This window comes from Scyliorhinus torazame, chromosome 14 (assembly GCF_047496885.1).
Source record: "Scyliorhinus torazame isolate Kashiwa2021f chromosome 14, sScyTor2.1, whole genome shotgun sequence".
Taxonomy (NCBI): Eukaryota; Metazoa; Chordata; class Chondrichthyes; order Carcharhiniformes; family Scyliorhinidae; genus Scyliorhinus; species Scyliorhinus torazame.
In genome coordinates, this window is record NC_092720.1 from 213584519 (window position 1) to 213598738 (window position 14220).

At 45.4% G+C, this 14220-nt stretch overlaps 1 protein-coding gene across 2 annotated transcripts in view; it reads left to right on the forward strand.

Moving 5' to 3' along the window:
• LOC140390475 (butyrophilin subfamily 1 member A1-like) overlaps positions 1–13822 on the forward strand; it is a 36518-nt gene extending 22696 nt beyond the window's left edge. For both annotated transcript variants that reach the window (XM_072475635.1, XM_072475634.1), the window contains exons 7-9: positions 2928–2954; positions 7037–7063; positions 13034–13822. In XM_072475635.1, the coding sequence (XP_072331736.1) occupies positions 2928–2954; positions 7037–7063; positions 13034–13557 (578 nt within the window). In that variant the 3' untranslated portion in view covers positions 13558–13822. The remainder of the gene's footprint in view (positions 1–2927; positions 2955–7036; positions 7064–13033) is intronic.
• Positions 13823–14220: the final 398 nt, after the last annotated feature.

Sequence of the window (14220 nt, forward strand, 5' to 3'; positions counted from 1 at the left end):
ACGATATATTCAGAATTATATATGACACCCAACATCCTCGCCTCTTCCATCACTATTTCTGGGTCAGGCTTATCTCATGGGCAAGATTGCAGTGTTTTTTAGGCCTTAGTTATCTACAGACGAATGAGTCTCAGAGTTCTGAATACAAACTTTGGACTTCCATGTAGTTTCATTACTTCAGGCTAAACCAGGACAAGGAAACATCCTGCTCCCACCAATTTTGGAACAAATCAGCACTCACCCAGGTTACACCAGTAATCTGTGGAGAGAAACACCAATCTATCAGATATCATTAGCATACAAAATCAACTTAAAGTCCTTATGAAGATGAAGTCTCAATCATGTAGTGTGGCACTGCTGCCATGTGAAGCTGAACAAGCTGAGGAGAGATCCAACTGCTCAAAAGTGGGCATTCATGCACCATCTCTGGTGGGTCTGTGCTGACGATGGGACAGGACCAATGCAGGAATAGTGATGAAAGTGTCTGGAACATTGCTGGAAGATATGTTTCAGTGAGTGTGACTGTGTCAATCTGTTGCTAATTAGGCTGTGGGACAACTCCCTAATTTCATCATGCGTTAATGAGGAGGAATTTGCTTGGCTGATTATCCAGGGTGTGCCTCTTTTGTTTCCAATGTCTATTTCAATGCCAGGTGGTACATCCGGGTTTCCTATTTGACTTTTCTGTAGCCATTTAATACAACTGAATGGCTCTGTCATTACAGAGGGAATTTAAGATTCAATCACTTTTTTGGTAATAGCAATAGATTTCCTTCCCGAAAGGACATTAGTGCACCAGAAAGGGTTTTCAACAATCCAGTCCTTGTTACTGAGACCGTTTTTTTTATTGCTACCTATCTTGATTGTGATGGAGGAATGGGATGTATCACATCGTAAGGTTATAGATTGTGACAATCAACGGTTAAACTGCTACTGACTGAAATAAGCTAACAATGACTAGTAATTGAACAAGGCACCTTCTAATTTGTACAAGCATGTTACTTCTATAAAAGAAGCAATGTCCCACTTTCATTGCTCTCAAAGTAGTGTTTTACTACTTTGTAAGTGCAAACATTTTTTCAACAAGTAAAATGGAGTTTTATTTTATTGGGAAGAATTTGCCCTGGGAATTTGTCCCGACTGAGGTTGAGAGGCGACCTGATAGAGGTCTACAAACTTATGAGTGGCATGGACAGAGTGGTTAGTCAGATGCTCTTTCCTACGGTAGGAAAGTCATAGGTTTAAAGTGCGTAAGTTTAGAAGAGATGTGCAAGGCAAGGTTTTTACACAGAGGGTGGTAAATATATGAAACGGGCTGCCTGTGGAGGTGGTGGGAGCCGGCATTTAAGGGGCATCTAAACAAATATATGACTTGGGTGGGAATGGAAGGATACGGACTCCATACGTTTTTAGTTTAAGCAGATACCATGGTCGGCGCAGGCTTTGGAGGGCCGAAGGGCCTGTTCCTGTGCTGTATTCTTTGAGTTCTCAATATTGATTCCAGACCCCATGAAGTCTCTTTGCATCAAGTCAAACTTGGGAAGGAATTACCTCCCTCCCTCAGTGATGAATCACTGATAAATCAATACCCACCCATATTGAACATCACTTGGAAGAAGCACTCAGGCTCGCAAAGGGATGTACTCTGGAATGTTCAACATAATGAGGGCTCAGTAGGACTACTACCAGATTTACTGACTCAAACCTGTCAGGGCGATTTTGAGTCCACCTTTTGTGTCCATGAGAAATGCGGTGCGGGTTCAAAATCCGGAGAGAATCGAAAAACATTGTTCTCTCCGTGTGATTGGGATTTTCATCCCACCCCCCCATTGCCGGTGGAGTAATGTGGATCACATTGCAGAAGCCCGAGAACCTCATTTTAATACATTAGCATGTCATTAGCAAGAACTCACTCCAGACCTTTTCCCCGCTCACTGAATATTCAGTGGATGCCAGAGTGACGTTATGCTGGCACCATTTACAACAGGTCTTTATAAATGTGAACCTGGCGACCTCACCTCCTTGGGGTATATCGGAGGTGAGGGCTCAGGCTGCCATGAATCTCTGGGGTCTTCATTGCTGAGAGTGCACCAAAGAAGATGTGGGGGACACAAATACATTCAACTCGGCCAGGACATTGGATTCAGTCTCTCAATCTCGAAGGGAGGCGTTTCCTTACATTAACTTCGGGGCGCCCGTTGCTTTATGGGGGTCTGGAGGCTAGCATGCAGGAACCTCTTCCTTTGTCCTCCTTCCTGGGCTTGAGCTCAAATCACTGCTCAGGGAGTACACGCCGTAAGTGGGAGGGAGGAGGGTCAGTCTTCTCTGGTACTGGGCTCCGAAATAAATAAGATATCCAAAGTCAGAATACCGTTGGCTGGCACTGTCTCAAATGGGGCGGAGCCCTCTGTGGTGCAGCTTTCTGAACAGCTTTGTGCCAAAGCATTTTATGAACAAAAGTGTTTCTGAAGTGCAGTCACTGTTGTAGTGTGAGAAATGCAGCAGCTAATTTGTGCACGGCAAGATCCCGTAAACAGCAATAAAATTAATGAAGAATATTATAATGATGTTGGCTGAGGAATAAATGTTGACCAGAGCACTGGAACAGCTGCCCTACTCTTCTTCAAAATAGTGCCATGGGATAGTTTGATCCTGTGAGACAGACCGACTGGGTGAACATCTCAACTTGAAAGTTGGCACTTCCAACTGCGCAGCACCCCCTCAGCACTACAGTGGAAGGATCAACCTGGATTATGTATTAAGGTCTTTGGAGTAAGTTCCAACACCTTCTGACTCAGAGTGATACAAGGTTAACATCCAGGTGCTAAAATTTCAATGTTCAAACCATTTGAAATATGAAGAATGTGTCAATGTTTGTGACGATCGGATTAATAAAATATATTTATATTTTATTTTCTATATTTCAGGTCAGTGGAAATCTGTGAGTGAATCAGGTAGGACAACTCCTTTCTCATAAATAGCTGCCGTATATTCATGTACTGAGTATGTTGCAGCATTAGTTGTATTCACCAATGTATCTGCTGCAATAACAACACACATAATTTGATGAGAGACAGAGGGTCACAATTTGCTGTAAGAGATATTGGTCTGGATTCTCCGGTCCCCCAGCAGGTGTTTCTCGGCCGTGCCCCATTTGCTGGAGGCGGGATTCTAACTTCCCGCTGCTTGTCAATGGGATTTCCCATTGTAACCACCCCATGCCACTGGAAAACCCGCAGGCAGGGGTGCACTGCCAGTGGGAGAGTGAATCGCAATGACCAGAGAATTCTGGCCCTTGTTAGAATTCCGAAGCTCAGATATTATTCACACACCGATTTGCTGAACATACGAATGAATGACGGTAAAACGAAGGAAAGTATCCGGGACCTGACTGAACTGTGGAGGAAACAGTCCTTAACCTCTGAGATTTAAGGGGGAGGAAATTTACTCCACAAGTAACAAAACTAGCAGGTGTCTAGAGGAATAATGAGATGTGATTTGCCCAGTAACAAGATTAGTAGGCGTCTAGATACATTGAGGTGGTAATGGGTGTACCACAAACACTGCACTAAATGCTCTGCTCCTTGACACCGGGATCACGAATTGCGATCAACGTCGAGTCGAAATCGAAGTTTGCGTCGGGCGCCAAACCAACCGCTATGCTCAGACCACCCGCTGGCAGCAGGATCGGGATTCATGTCTATGCACCAGTTAGCAGGCCAAGCATCATATTCTCCAGCCCTGCGTGATTTTCCGGTCCTCTGGACCAGGAATTACGTGAGCGGGATTTACAAAGGGTCTCAAAAAACATGAGTCTGACATGATGGACGTCTTGGTAGGCCAAGGGGGTGACTTCTGAAAAGAGTTGCACCCAAAGTCCATCCGAATGCCACCCTCCCTCCACAATGCACACCCTGCCCACCCCTCCCCTACCAGAAGCCCTCCCCACAGAGGTCCCCTAAAATGGGAGAACACGCCTCCACTAGAGATCCCTTTAATAGGGTGATCTCCACTTCAGGGACCACCTTAATAGGTAGACCTCCCCTCCCCCCCCCCCCCCCTCCTCCAGGGATCATCTACGTAGGGAGACCACCCAGGGACCCCCTAACTAAAGATACCCCCCCAACATACCCCCCACCACAAAGGAGACTCCTGTCTGGAGTTTAGAAGAATGACAGGGGATCTCATAGAAACATATAAAATCCTGATGGGACTGGACAGGCTAGACGCGGGAAGAATGTTCCCGATGTTGGGGACATCCAGAACTAGGGGGTCACAGCCTAAGAATAAGGGGTCAGCCTTTCAGGACCGAGATGAGGAATAACTTCTTCTCTCAGAGAGTTGGAAACTTGTGGAATTCTCAACCACAGAAAGCTGTTGGGGTCAGTTTGTTGGATATATTCAAGAGGGAGCGGATGTGGCAATTGCGACGAAAGGGATCAAGGGGTATGGAAAGAAAGCGGGAGTGGGATACTGAATTTGCATGATCAAATTGAATGGTGGTGCAGACTTGAAGGGCCGAATGGCCTACTCTTGCACCTATTTTCTATGTTTCTAAAGAGCAGTCCAGACAGGGGCAGTGAAAACAATTACCGTTGTAACACTTACCTGGAAGCACCTCGTGTCCATTCCTGGAAAGAAAACAGGGGATCCCTGTTGGGGAGGGGTCTCCCTCGTTAGGGGGTCTCTGTGGGGGGTTCCTTTAAAATCATAGAACCATAGAATTTACAGTGCAGAAGGAGGCCATTCAGCCCATCGAGGCTGCACCGACCCTTGGAAAGAACACCCTTCTTAAGCCTACACTTCCACCCTAGCCCAGTAACCCCACCTAACCTTTTGGACACTAAGGGCAATTTAGCATGGCCAATCCACCTAACACGCACTTTTTTGGACAGTGGGAGGAAACTGGAGCACACGGAGGAAACCCACACAGACATGTGGAGAAAGTGCAAACTCCACACAGAGAGTAACCTGAGGCCGGAATTGAACCTGGGACCCTAGAGCTGTGAGACGGCCGTGCTAACCACTATGTCACCGTGCCGCCAATAAGGGCATCCCTGGGTGGTCACCCTGTTTAGGGTGTCCCTGGGGTTTTCCCTATTAGGCAGTCCCTGATGGAAGGATTCTTCCTATTAAGGGGGTTCCTGGGGGAGCGTATCCCATTTTATGGGACGTCTGTGGGGGAGGGGGTCTGATAGGGAGGGTTGAGCAGGGTATGCATTGTGAAGGGGGGGTGGCACTCTGATGTACTTTGGGAGCAACTCCTTTAAGGTATCACACCCTTGACCCGTGTTAAACCCTCCTAATCCATTAGCTGCATGCCATCCATTCATTTCTGCTAGGGGCTGTGAATGACAGGCTTCCACAAAACAACTTTGAGCCTTGTCTCATTTTTAAGTATGGCTCAGTCAGTCACATTGTTAAAACCACAATGTTTATAAACATTGTAGCCACGTAAAATGGCTGCGTCCCGATTAATCTGGCCAAAACCCAGTTTGAAATGGCTAACCCGAAAGGCTGCTGGGAAAAGCAACTAACAAGACACAAACAGGCAGCTGCAGACAGTATTGCATATTCGGCTCTGGGGAAGTTAGCCCAGATCGATACTCAGGGCTATCAACAGCCCTTCAACCCAGACATTTGCAGTTATATTCAGGACTGTTAGCAGCCCATCTATCCAGACATCTGCAGTTAAATCGGCTATCCCCGGGAACAATTGCAACATATTAGCAATTGAATACCGGGCCAGACCTGACGGCGCCTGCAGTGGCTGAAACAAAGACAGGTGAACGACCACCCCCCGATCGAGGAATCGCCTCGCCATTGGACACATCGACCCCAGAGACTGGGGACAGAATCCAATCACTTGGGACTCAGGGTCAAGGGCCGCCCCAGGAGGCGGGAAGCCCCTGGGCCCTATAAAAGTGAGGGGCCAAGTTCAGATCGCTCTCTCTCTCTCTCCTCTTCGCCTGCTCGAGACCTTCGCAAGAACAGCAACCGGCAACCGTAAGTTTGAATCCAACGTTCGCTATCCGGTAGAGACACCTAGCCACTGACCTGTAGCAGCCTTTTGAATCCCGCAGGCCAGATCTGATTGGACAAGCCATTCATTTCCCTGACCTGGTGGGCTCTTCCTAGGTTAAGTATTGGCCAGTAGTGATAGGTTTATTATATAGATAGTAGTATTAGTGTATTAATATTGCTTGTTGTATATAATAAATGACCGTTGTTTTAATCCTTACTAAGCGGTGTGCTGTATTATTAATCATAACCTGAACTTGAACCACGTGGCGGTATCAGAAAGATACCTGGCGACTCGTGAGCAAAGGTGACATAATCAGGGCTAATAAACTAAGGCTAAAAAGAGCAACAACATCCACCACATCAAAGGGAGTTCTAATCGCACCCCTTCACGCTTGAGTGATGTTGAAGTGCTGAGCTGGAAATTGAATGCACTTAACTCTCTTTGATGTGGTGGATGTTTGTAAACATGGTGGTTTCAGCACTTAGACTTATTTATCCATGAAGAAGATGACTTGTGCCTTGCAGGTGGTGAACAGGCTTTTGGGAGTCAGGAGATGAGGTACCCATCACAGACTTCCCTAATTTTGTAACTGCAATATTTACATGGTTAAGTGGTCAATGGTTAACTCCCAGGCTGTTGATGTTGAGGGATGCAATTACAAAAATTCTGTTGAATGTCAAAGGGAGATGGTTATATTCTGTCTTGTTGGAGATGGTCATTGCCTGGCACTTGTGTGATGTGAACATTACTGATGATATCATCCCACCTGACCCCACCCCTGAGCAGGATGCAAACAACATCAACTGCAATTGCTGTGAAATGGTTTTGAAAGAGAAAGACCCACTGTGACAATATCATGCTCCGTTGTCCACCCGGACTGTAGGTTTGCATTACCAGCATTTAGAGGCTTACGCCTCATTTCAGTCAACAATTAAAAATGCACGTGATTGGTTTTCTCTGGAATTATTTGTGTGATGATTTTTCCAATTTTATTGTGTTTTCTATTTTCAGATTGGAAGAACATTTCTATTTGTGCAGGTAAGATCCAGAAGATTAATCAATAAGATTATTGAAATGAACATTCATGTAAAATTGATTGCAATTGATCATCTCCATTGATCATCCCCTCTCCTAACTCTCCAGCTCACTTTGACTACTTCATTTTCATGCTGAGAGTCTCAAACCCCAACATATTAAGAAATAGCAGGTACACTGTCACGATTTTCATTCTATCAAATGGAAGGGATAGCAGATCTAGGACAGCAGACATAGAATTTTTAATTTACATGCCTTTTGGGCACCAACCATGCAGCAGTGTGAATTCAGAAAACCAGATCTTAAATGTGCAGAATTCAGGCTTTGGTTTGGATAAAATCAAGGTCATTCCCACATCACCCTCTGCCTTTCCTTTTCCGTGACTCCTGCCCTCATCCTGATTTAGTTTGCTCCAGAAATTTGCAGCAGTAGCTCCCCAGAGTAGTGTCCAAGGCCCAGCAATCGTTCGTACTTATTATTTGTTTTCCAAATGTGAGCAAATATTGCCCATCCCTAATTCCCCTTGAGAAGGTGGTGATGATGAGTCTTCTTCAGCTATAAGACATTTATATCATAAGACATAGGAACAGAAGTAAGCCATTGAGTTTGCTCCACCATTCGATGAGAGCATGACTAATCTGATCTGATAATCCTCAACTCCCACTTTCCCACCTTGTAAAACCATAATACATAGGAGCAGAATTAGGCTATTTGGCCCATCGAGTCTGCTCCGCCATTCAATCCTGGCTGATATGTTTCTCATCCCCATTTTCCTGCCTCCTCCCCATAATCCAGATCCCCCGATTAATCAAGAACCGATCTATCTCTGTCTTAAAGACACTCCATGATTTTGGCCTCCACAGCCTTCTACTGCAAAGAGTTCCACAGATTCAGTACCCTCATTTAAAAAAAAAAAAAATTTTTTTAGAGTACACAATTTATTTTTTCCAATTAAGGGCAATTTAGCATGGCCAAGCCACCTACCCTGCACACCTTTGGGTTGTGGGGGCGAAATTCACGCAAACACGGGGAGAATGTGCAAACTCCACACACACAGTGACCCAGAGCCAAGATCGAACCTGGGACCTCGGCACTGTGAGGCAGCAGTGCTAACCACTGTGAAACCATGCTGCCCTGATTCAGCACCCTCATAACCCTCGATTCTCTTATTGATTAAAAATCTGATTATCTCAGTCTTGAACATAGTTAACGACCCAGCCTCTACAGCTCCCTGTGGTAATGAACTCCACAGATTCACTCTCTTTAAGAGAAGAAATTCCTCCTCATTTCACTCTTATTTGGGTGACCCCTTACTCTGAGATTATGCCCTCTGGCCCTGGACACTCCCACGAGGGGAAACAACCTCTCAGCATCTACCCTGTCAAGCCCCCCGAATATCCTATGTATCTCAATAAGGTGCAGCAGTCTATGCGATTATACATACACTGACAAAGCTAATAGGGATTCAGTTCCAAAATTTTAAACCAGCAATAGTGAAGGAACAATGGTAAAGTTACAATTCAGGATGGTGTGTGACTTGGAAGGGAACTGACATCTCATGCATCTGCTGCCCTCGTCACAGATTTGGAAGGAAAGGAAATTGAATGGGTCCTTGAGGAAAATTAACTTGCAGGGCTCAGGGGATAGAGCAGAGGAATGGGACTGACTAGTGGACTAGAGTGAGCCGGCATGGAATTGATGAGCCAAATGTCCTCCCTCTGTGCCCTCTATAAGGTGCTATTTAAGGAAGGTTGGCAGGTTGTTGTACCTTTTTCATGGTACAGAGGCACAGCTTCCTGCAATTACCTTCAGAACCCGCCTCTCCAGGCAGATGGTCACCATGCTGTTCGCCATGATAGAGGATGAGCTGAACCGGACGGGAAATAATGGGCACCGTATGTTGGTGGCATTGAAAATCACCATGGCACTGAATTTCTATCCTGAGGATCATTCCAGGGATCTTCTACAATATTTGTGGGATCTCTCGGTCTGCGGCTCATCGCTGCATCACGATGGTCACTGATTCCGTGTTCAGGAGGGCCTGACAGTACATATGGTTTTGCACTAATGCAGGCTGTCAGGTGTTGAGGGTTATAGGATTTGGGGCCATCACTGTTTTCCCTCAGGTGCATTGAAGTGCAATCAGTCAGATTGTATGCATGTGACCAAAAATGTTCCCACAGACCAAGTAATGATCTTCATCAACAGAAAAGGCTTTCACTCACTCTGCACACCTGGTCTGGGACAAAACAAACAGATCCTGCAGGATTACAGAAAGTGTCTGGAAGTTGTCACAATTATATTCTAAGGCTGTCCCCAGTGCCAAACCTTTCTGACCACACGTGCACCTTCAAGGGTGAATATTGGGAAACAAGGGCTGTCCAGTGAAGACAGAGTTCCTTACATCTGTGCAAATATAGAGAAATACATGAGGGAAAACCTGAGCAGGGCACAGGGTTTCTAAAGATGCTGTTCCGGTGCCTTGATAGATCTGATGGGTCCTTCATTCTACGCCACCAAGGGCCTCATGTTATCATAGAATCCCCACAGTGCAGAAGGCTATTAGGCCCATTGAGTCTGCACTGACCCTCTGAAAGAGCACTCCACCCAGGTCCCCCCCCACCCTCCTCCCCATCCACTGTGCCCATCCTCGTAACCCCATCACCTAACCTGGACATCCCTGCACATTAAGAGGCAATTTAGAATGGCCAATCCACCTAACCCGCACGTCTTTGGACTTTTGACTGTGGGGGAAAACCAGAGCATACGGAGTAAACCCACACAGACACGGGGAGAACATGCAACTTCCATACAGTCACTCAAGGTTAGAATTGAACCTGGGTTCCTGGCGCTGTGAGGCAGCAGTGCTAACCGCTATGCCACCATGACACCATTGTGGAATGCCACCAAGGTGGTGTGCTGTTTTCCGCACTACCTGAGGGGAGAAGCCGATGAAGCCATTCCGGAGTGCACTACCTTTCTGAAGATTAGGATTTGGAAAGGGTTGCTGACTTGTCAGAACATAGTGAAGACGCCGAAGAACAGCAGACCAGGTGTAATGAGAGACACGCAAGGGGACTCATACACATACATATGAACCATCCTTACACACAAGCGCAAGCAAATAAATCTTCTCCCTTCTATAAACTCTGTTGCCTTTTCCTTGAATGTCCTTACCACCTCAGTGGACTCATTATGACATCTGACCATGGCTTGTAAATACATTGACCACGTGGATTGGGATCCTCCCCATCATACCCTTTGCAAGAGGCATTGAACTTTTAATAAACAGGTAATGGATTCTTTACCTGCTGCAGCAGACAAGTATGATTAAAGACAAATAAACAGCGAGGTGACATTGAACCATATAGTACAGCCCTCCGAAACCGAAGTGCTATTGGGGGACTTTCTCAGTTGCCTACAGGTACTCCCCCAATATTGTCAGCTGAGATGGAGGCAGGCTGCTGCCCTTTCTGCTCTGTGCCTTTTGATGTCTGTGACAGTCAGCCTCTGATTATCTGAGGCCTTGTGGGTCTCAGAATGCGGCCCACCTCCATTGCAAGCGCAGGAGTCACCACTGTCATCATGGCTCCCTGAAGCATTGCTATCATCCAGGCAAGGAGACCATCACACACTTGACTTGCACTTTGTAGATGATGGATCGGTTTTGGGAGCCGGGGAGGGTGAATTACTCACTGTAGAAATTCCCGCCTCTGACCTGCTCTTGTAGTCACAGTATTTCCATGTCTTGTCAAGTTAAATACCTGTGGTACCAATGGTGACCTATGTGATGTTGATGGTGGGGTTTCAGTGATGGTAATGTTGTTGTGTGTCAGGATGTGGTTGACGATCAAGGGTGGGATTCTCCAGTACCACAGCCGCGTGTTCCTCAGCAGCGTGCCAATCGCTGGCGGCGGGATTCTCTACTCATTGAATCATAGAATCGCTACAGTGCAGAAGGAGGCCATTCGGCCCATTGAGTTTGCACTGACCCTTCAAAAGACCATCCTATTTAGGCCCAATCCCCTACCCTATTTCTGCAACCACACCCTAAGGGCAATTTAGCATGGCCAGTCCGCATCTTTGGACTGTGGGAGGAAACTTGAGCACCCGGAGGAGAAAGTTTCACACAGACAGACAACCAAGAAAACTTCACACAGACAGACAACCAAGGCCGGAATTGAACCAGGGTCCCTGGCGCTGTGTGGTCATCATTAGACTTTTAATTCCAGATCTTTTAATTGACATCAAATTGCACCATCTTCTGTCGTGGGATCCGAACCCAGGTCCCTGGAGATTCATTGTCATTGGACTTTAAATCCAGTGACAATACCACAACGCCACTGCCTCTGATCTGGCAGGGAGGCGTGTTCATCATCTTAAAATTTATTCAAATGCATTTAAATGAGGTTTCCTTACATCACCAGCGAGGGGCAGGGAAAATCGGGAAACAAGTGCCGGGATACTCCGGCTGTTGAGATTCACTTCCCCGCCTGCAGCACACCTGGTTTTCCCGGCACTTCACGAAAATAGGGATGTGGTATATTTTTAAAAGTTATTACTAACACAGTATTAAAATATCTTACCCCTGAAACAGTGCTATTCAATAGAGTGAATACACTATCCTTAACTGCTATCTTTATTCCCTCTTACCAACAAAAAAAACCCTCACATCTCAATCCACTTTAACTACCGTTAGCACTCAGGAAAACTTACTTTACAGAGATGTTCTTTGAGAAAGATGATCAGGGGCGGCATGCGGCGCAGTGGTTAACACTGGGACTACGGCGCTGAGGACCCGGGTTTGAATCCCGGCCCTGGGTCACTGTCCGTGTGGAGTTTGCACATTCTCCCCAAGTCTGCGTGGGTTTCACCCCCCACAACCCAAAGATGTAGTTAGGAGGATTGGCCATGCTAAATTGCCCTCTAATTAGAAAAAAATAATTGGGTACTCTAAATTTATTTTTAAAAATAATTAAAAAAAGAGAAAGGGAGATCTTGTGACACTGCTTTAAAGATAAGCTCTGAATCATGTTAGAACCATGCAGAAACTCTGGCTGTAATTCTTCAGAAGTTCACCTAATCAGACAAGTCTAAGCTGCTTGGCAAGACTGCTAATATGTCTACAGACATATATTTAACTGAACTGCAGAGAGCAAACTGCTTGACTTCCATTAACAGCCTCATCGGAAACTCCACTGACCTGCTTTTCCTGCAAAATGCCTGATACCTTAGCTCCACCCAGTAACAACTTCATCTTACCAAGCAGAAATCTAATTAACTCCACAGGGAAGCCCCTCTTAATCCAAACAAAACTGCATCAGTCCAAGCTTTTTACGATGGCCTAATTGCACCACTGGTTCCCAAAATCGTAGTTGTCTTTCAAACTAGGATTTCTTTTAAAACATGATTGTAGATGTCAAACATACTCTAACCCAGGCTTTTAACCCTTACTACACCAAATACCTATAATACAATTCATCTGGAATTTCTATATACATCACAAGTGGGAAATCCCATTGACAAGAGGCAGGAAGATGGAATCCCACCACCAGAGAACGACGCACCGCCAAGGAACATGCAGTTGGAAAACTGGAGACTCCAGCCCAAGATCTCGCCAGCGAAATTTTGCGCCCACGTCGTCATTTACACTCAGGGTGAATGCGGTGCACAAAATTGCCCCCAATGTTTTTAGTCTGTATGACTTTTAGAATGGTTTGCTTTTCTTAAAATCCCTTTCAAATAGCTTCCTGTTGAATTCCCATTTTCTCCTATCCTCACCTTTCTTAAGGTGCTTTCAAGCACCTTTGTATCAGCCAGGTATGCTATCGAAATGTAAATGGTTATTCTCCTAGTTGTGATTATTGTTACAATACCTCTTGTTTCATTTGGTTTTTCAAACATTCTTGTTGAGTGATTTAAACAACCTCAGTCTGTATTTAAGATCTCAATAATTCTCCCTTTTCATCCCAGTCCCTGTAACCCTGGATACAGAAACAGCCAATCCAAAGCTCGAGGTGTCTAAGGATCTGAAGAACGTTAGATTGACCCGGACAGAGAGGTGTGTCGATGAGAATGATGAGAGGTTTACAGTCTGGGAATCTGTGCTGGGATCAGACGGATTCACATCAGGTGCACACTACTGGGAGGTAGAGGTTGCGGGGAATCGACATTGGACTCTGGGAGTAGCCACAGAGTCCGTGGAGAGGAAAACAGATATTGAACTGATACCAGGAAAAGGGTTCTGGACAATTGGGAGGGAAGAAGATAAATTTGAGGCAAACTCTGACAATAAATCCGATATCTGTGCTGGTGAGATTCCCAGGAAGATTGGTGTTTATCTCAGTTATGATTCCAAGAAAGTTTCATTTTATGGAGCAAACAGAAAGGTTTACCTCTACACTTTCACCGTGTGTGAATTCACAGAGAAACTTCATCCTTTCTTCAGTACGACGCATTGTGACAAATGGCTGAGAATCTGCCCAGTTCAACATTAGCTCTTTATAAGAGCGTTCAGACATCAATGTTTCTACAAAATACCTTCCAGTTTATAGGTTAATCACAAGAACTTGTTGAATATCTAAATATTAGAGCTAATCCTCCATTTTAAGATAAGATTTATATACAGTTTATATAATTGCTGGATCATCCTTAAAATACTGTCTGACGTGTGAGTTTTAAATAATGTAAATTCAATTTTCCGCAGTGCAGCTCACTCCATGTTTGTGTTTCATGTAAAATAAAAGGTGGGATCAGATTAAAGGTTCCATATTTTGTCGGATTCACAGTGCGGAGTGCAGGTCTTGCCCTATAGAAACCACTCAAAAGTCCTCTATAACCTGATGGATTTGCCATCCATCTGCCACTGTCCCTGTAAAGTCCCTTCTACCATCTGGTCGTCAGTTGGTTTGCAAATTTTAATGCTGCCTGTGTCTGTCAGACTGGAATCAAATGAGGGTCAGTTCTACAATTCACCTCAAGAGGAAGTGAGCTGGATTTTCAGTTGCCGGTGGAATTGAGAAACGATGCAGGATGGGCATTGAAAACTGTGGTGCTGGAAGTCATTTTGGGATCTTGACACCTCTGAGACAGTTTCAGATTTTCAAAGGGACAGTGGGGGTGTGGATCTAAGGAAGGCACACATCAATTCATGGCCGTTT